Source organism: Aethalodelphis obliquidens, unplaced genomic scaffold (genome assembly GCF_003676395.1).
Source record: "Aethalodelphis obliquidens isolate GAN/ISIS:26980383/991018 unplaced genomic scaffold, ASM367639v1 scaffold11, whole genome shotgun sequence".
NCBI lineage: Eukaryota > Metazoa > Chordata > Mammalia > Artiodactyla > Delphinidae > Aethalodelphis > Aethalodelphis obliquidens.
This window is the reverse complement of record NW_020837955.1, coordinates 38345953-38351967: the sequence shown is the minus strand read 5'-3', so window position 1 is coordinate 38351967 and position 6015 is coordinate 38345953. Positions and strand designations below refer to the sequence as shown.

Sequence of the window (6015 nt, the reverse complement as noted above, 5' to 3'; positions counted from 1 at the left end):
ATTTGCAAGGCGGAATGCCAGCCGCAAATGAAATTAGCCTTGGGCAGGAAAGCCAAATAATGCGATGGACTGTCCCACTCATTTCTCAGATCTGCCCACGACGTGGAGAGATGAGGTGATTTGTACATTTGGGTTGAGCAGTGTCGGCTTAGGTATTCAGTGTGGCTCCCCCACCGCCAGCCTTTTTCCAAAATGCAATACCTTGAACAGTCCCTTAGGAACAGCAGTCCCCAAATATAGTGGTGCTTAGGCGGGCACCTCGAAGAAGGGGGTGCATCTGACGCTGGTTGGAGGGAGAGTGGGGACCGAGGCGAGGCCCCGCCCCGCCCACTCTGGGCTTTGGGATCCGGGACTCTGGACCAGGGTGGCTGCAGGAAAAGCGCAGGACTGCGGACCCCAACCGGGGCCGGGAGCAGTAGAGAGGGCCGACTCCCGCCTCCTAGAGGCGCCAGCCCGCCCGTCCGCTCTGCCCGCGCCACGTCTCTATGGCGGCCCCAAAGGCCCTCCGGGGTAAGGAGCGCGATGAGCGAGGGCGCGGACGACGACGGCGGCGCTGGGGCCGCGGCGCGGTCTCGAGGGGGCAGTCCCCGAGGGGATGGCTTCGCCCCGTCTGCGCTGGGCACCCGAGAGCAGTGAGTGTGGCGCAGGGCAGGGGAGGGTGAGCGGCGCTGCCCGGACTGGGCCGCAGGAGGGGAAGGAGAGATGGGGCCTAGGCGGCCCCGGAAGATGGGGAGAGCTTAGGGGGCGTGACGGGAGGAAGCCTAAAGGGCCGCCTTGGACGAGGGTCCGGGGGCGGGGGTCGTAGGGATGGAATCCCGAGGGACTACACTGGCGGCTGTAAATAGGCTTTTCAAGGGGTTGACGTCTAAGGGGCCCGTGGGGTGAAAGTGGGCGGGGCTGACGAATACGGCTGGTGGGCGAGGGTAGGAGGCCGGAGGAGAACTGCTCGGCTGGGAAGCTGAAAAGGTTAAGGGGACGAGGGCAGGGACGTGGAAGCTGGAAGGGGTGGGAGTGGGGGGGGATGGTGTAAGGAGGGAGCGAGGAGATAGTGGGCATCTTGGAGTAGGAGAAAGTGGTCTGACCTAAGCAGACGCTCAGCACTTACTTAATGGATTAATGGATGAATGAATGACTGTGGGGAAAGGTAAGAATGAGAGGTAACTTGGAGGAGGAGAAGGGCTTCTATAGACATGAAATAGGAAGAGACGGCAATTGATGGAGGAGGAGTCCTTAAAAGGAGTGAGAGTAAGTCTTAAAACTTAACCTTTAAGCGGAGCTTATTTTTGGCGAATTCCATTGTGAGTAACCACCTAATTGGTAGAAAATTATTGTGTCTTTACATTTTAAACTGAAAAGTGCTGTAATGACACTATGCCTTTACAGTCAAGTTTTGGATTTGTGTTTGGGACTTAGGGATCCTTGGACAGATACGTCTTTGTATTTTTTAAGCTAAAACATACACCGTTTTAAATGTCAGGCATTGTTGTAAGTGCTTTACATGTATAAACTTATTTCTTTCATTCTTTTAACACAAGGATGTTAAAAGATTGAGCGGTGTGCACTTGTCAACACTAATAATGTTTTAAATTTCTGTCATAACTATCCCAGTAATGTATTAGAAATATACCTTTAATTCATAATACAGTTTAATTGAATAATTTGCTTTGCATTTGATTATTCATATAGTTGGGATGCTGTCTATGAGAGAGAACTGCAAACTTTCCAAGAATATGGAGATACAGGAGAAATCTGGTAAGTTAGAAAAAGTAGTGGGATTATGATCCAGAAGATTGTGTAGGGGTGTGTGTGTCTTTTAAGTGCTTATCCCAGAGAAACCCTAGAAATCTTGGGAACCTTGGACTGATTCTGGCTTTGGTGGGTAGATTGAAAGAATCTGTCTCTTTTCTCTTTTAATGGCCCAGATTTAAATTTGATGACAGTATTAGGAAATAACCCTTATTTTATAACTGTCCTTTTTCAATAAGCAATGCACGTTTTAGCCACCAACATGTACAAGTGTTAATGCTGATGTAGAGAAACATTAATAAGTAACATACCAACCTTAGCTATTCTGTTCTATTCTTGGGGGTGTTTTCTTCTGAATAATAGTATAGATGAAGATTAAGCAGTTACAGATGTTATTTCTTACTTTCAAAAAAGACTTAATTGAGCAAACTGAATAAGCTGCTTGAGTGTAATGTAGTTATAACCTTTGTTCTCTATCCCTCTGTTATTTGATTAACTGATTCTCTGTTTCTAATAGGTTTGGAGAAGAGAGTATGACTCGACTAATAAGGTGGATGCAGAAACACAAGATTCCATTGGATGCTTCAGTGCTTGATATTGGAACTGGAAATGGTGTTTTCCTGGTTGAACTTGTTGGTACTATTAGTATTCATGTGTTAGAACCAAATTTAAAAATGAAATTAAGAAAAAAATCTTGCAATTGAGGATACTAGCTATCTAAATCCAAAGTAGTAAAGTAGTTGTACCACTTACCTTGAGAAGTCACATGGTACAAAAGGGAGGCTGCATGGGCTGTGAGAAAGCACTAAGTGAGAAGCCAGGGGATCTGAGTCCTAGTCTTGGCCCTTCTTGCTATTGTCTCAACCTTGAGCAAGCCACTTTTTTTTCTGGACTTCAGTTCTTTCCTAAAGATTTTGACTAGGTGATTTCTGTTGGTTTCTTCTAGCTCAAAACTCTGGAAATCTGTATGTATAAAAGGATGATGATTTTTTTTACATTTCCAGTAGGACATACATCCCTTTTCTTAGGTGAGCATATGGTTTTTGAAGAGTGTTTTGCATATGCTTTGAAAAGAGCATTTTGTCCATGGAACTGAGTTTTGGTACAGGTTCTACTACTAGCTAAACCATCACCGTTAATGCCTGTAGTGTATCATTGCTCTGCCGAGTGCTGTGGAGGAGGTGTAAGACTTAGGCTTCATCCTAGATGGTTTTACTGTTTCAGCTTGTAAGGTTATGTACGTAACAGTGAAACTTGCTAAGTGACTACCACCTGTCAAGCCTTGTGGTAGGCACTGGCAGTATGAAAATTTAGACCTTGTGCTTGAGTTGTTCACAGTACAATAGAGGATAGACTGACATAGACATAAATAGCTAATGCTGTAGCTTGATGTATGCAATAATAGATATACTGAGTATAGGAAAGGGAGTGATTTGGGGAAGAGGGATAAGAAGGGTCTTGGAGGAGCTAATATCCAAGTTGGGTGGAAATTGTGTTGAGTGTGGGTAGAGTGTAAAGAGGGAGAGAATTTCAAGAAGTGGAAACATTATCTAAAGGCATGAAGGTTCTGGCCCTATAAATAATTTGGTAAATTAGAATATAAAGTGTATGTGTGAGATAGAGATGAGGTTTAGATTAAAGGTAGGAGCCGTATCATATGCCTAAGAGCTTAGATTTTACTCTTAGTCTATGGGGAGCCGTTAAAATGTTTCAAGCAGTGAAATGTGATTAGAAAAAATTGTAATAAATTTTTTTGAAACGAGGTGCAGCATAACTACATTAAAGTGTGCAAACCAAAAGAGTATGGCTCAATTAATTATTACAAAGTGAACACACCTATCACCCTAATCAAGAAACAGAATATTACAGACTCTAGAAGCCCCCCTTAAACTCCCTGATAATCCTCTAAATTGCTCCTCCTTCCTCTCTAAAGGCAACTACAAGGAGTTTTAACATCATTGATTAATTTGTCTGTTTTCGATATAAATGGAAGCCTTCAGTGTGTTCTTTCTGGTGTCTTTCAGTCAACATTCTGTGAGATTCACTCAACTTGTACATAGCAGTTCATTCGTTTTTGTTGCTGTATATGAATCCTTTGTACAATTATACCACAATTTTATTTATTCACTCTGTTGTTTACCTGTAGATACTTTCGGATTCTAATAGCTCACTTGTAGAGGTTAATGATTTATCCTTTTAGACTAATAGTTTAACTATAGATTCTTTTATATTTTCTACATATATAATTAGGCAAACTATAAATAATGATAGTTTTATTTCTTCCTTTCCAATCCTTTGTAACTTTTCCCCCCTTATTACACTGTTTGGGACCTTTGGGAGAATGTTGAAAAGAAGTGGTGACAGAAGGCATCCTTGTCTTTTTTCGCCCTTTTCAGAGAATACGTTCAGTGTTTCACTGTTAGGTATGATGTTATCTTGTAAGTTAGTTTTGTAGATAACTCTGTTATCAGACTTCAGATTTGCTAACGGTGTGTGTTGTTGTTGATTAAATGTTTTTCTCCTTTGCTCACGGTGTGTGTTGTTGTTGATTAAATGTTTTTCCTGTATCTGTTGAGGTAACCATATGAATTTTTTCCTTTATTCATGTAGGTGAATTACATTGATCATTTTCAAATGTTAAGTGCATTTCTGGAATAAACCCAACTTATATATATATATTACTGGATTCACTTTGTTAATATTTTGTTTAGGATTTTTGCAACTTTGTCCATGAGGGAGATTGTCCTGTAATTTTCCTTTCTTGTAGTGTCCTTGTCAGGGTTTAGTATCAAGTTATGCTGACATCATTAAACAAGAATCTATTTTTTGAAAGAGTTTGTTGACAATTGTTTTTTCTTCCTTAAATGTTTGGTAGAATTCACTGGTGAAGCTACCTAGATGTGGAGTCGCTTTGGGAAGTTTTTTTCTTTTTTAATGTGAACTTACTGAATAAAGTATAATATCCGTGTAGAAAAGTGAATAGGTCATAAGTGTACAGGTTTTACAAAATGAATAATTGTGTGTAACTCACCAACCTGATCAACAAAGAAAACATTATTAACACCATAGAAGAAGCCCCCTTGTGTCCCCTCCCACTCATTCCCTCCTAAAGGTAATGATTATTTTGACTTCTGTCATCATAAGTTAGGCTATTTTTCATGTCAGCTGTACTGGTTTCTTATTGTGGTTTTAATTAGCATTTTCCTAATGACTTTGATTACCTTTTCATGTGCTCTTTTGCCATCTGTATATCTTTGGTGAAATGTGTGTTCAAATCTTTGGCCTATTTTTAAATGGGGTTGCCTGTTAACTTATTAAGATTTGAGGATTCTTTATGTATTGTGGATATAAGTTCCTTGTCAGGTATGTGATATGCAAATGTTTTCTCTCATTTGTTCGCTTGTTGTTTTTCATTCTCTTTAACAATATCTTCTGAAGAGCAGAAATTCATTTTTATGAAGTCACATTTATTAATTTTTTCGTATGTGGATCGTGCTTTTGTTGTCATATTAAAGAACTCTTTGCCTAACTTAAGGTCACATAGGTCTTCTAGGTTTTCTTCTAAAAGTTTAAAATTTTTACATTTAGATCTATTATTTGTTTTGAATTAATTTTTGTAGAAGGTTTGAGATACTGGTTGGGGTTAATTTTTTTTGGTATGTGAATGTTGAATTGTTCCATCCGTCATTTGTTGAAAAGATTATCCTTTTTCCATTTCATTGAGTTTTGCCTCTTGTTGACTTGATGTGAGTAGTATCTTTGGGTATGCACTTTTTTGATATGGTTTCTTTTGCTGAGCATGGCTTTGTTAGGTTTACCCATGGTCTTTCATATTGTGTGTAGCACTAGAGTGCTTCATTTCATTGTGGTTAGTACTGTACTATATGAAAATACCACAATTTATTTATTGATTTATTCATTCATTTTATTCCTTCATCCTCCTGTTGATAGTCATTTGACTCATTTCCAGCACTGTGTTATTATGAATACTGCCAGACAGTTTTCCAAATTGGTTGCACTAGTTTGCACTCCTACTGGCAGTGTGTGAGAATTCTAGTAGCTCCACATCCTTGCCAACACCTGCTCTTGTCAGCTTATCCAATTTCAGTGATTCTGCTAGGTGTGTAGTGGTATCTTGTGGTTTTATTCTCATTTCCGTGATGTCTAAGGATATTGAGCATATCTTCATATGCTGTCTATTTGGCTGTTCTTTTTTGTGAAATGCCTATTCAAGCTTTCGCTTATTTAAAGATTGGGTTGCCTTTCTTT

At 40.2% G+C, this 6015-nt stretch overlaps 1 protein-coding gene across 5 annotated transcripts in view; it reads left to right on the top strand.

The window, feature by feature from the left end:
* The first annotated feature begins 377 nt into the window (after positions 1 to 377).
* The window catches only part of EEF1AKMT2 (EEF1A lysine methyltransferase 2), a 72926-nt gene continuing 67288 nt past the window's right edge, over positions 378 to 6015 (top strand). For 4 of the 5 annotated variants that reach the window (XM_027112879.1, XM_027112878.1, XM_027112882.1 and 1 more), the window contains exons 1-3: positions 520 to 632; positions 1687 to 1752; positions 2264 to 2378. In XM_027112879.1, the coding sequence (XP_026968680.1) occupies positions 523 to 632; positions 1687 to 1752; positions 2264 to 2378 (291 nt within the window). In that variant the 5' untranslated portion in view covers positions 520 to 522. The other variant, XM_027112881.1, reaches the window with a different exon arrangement.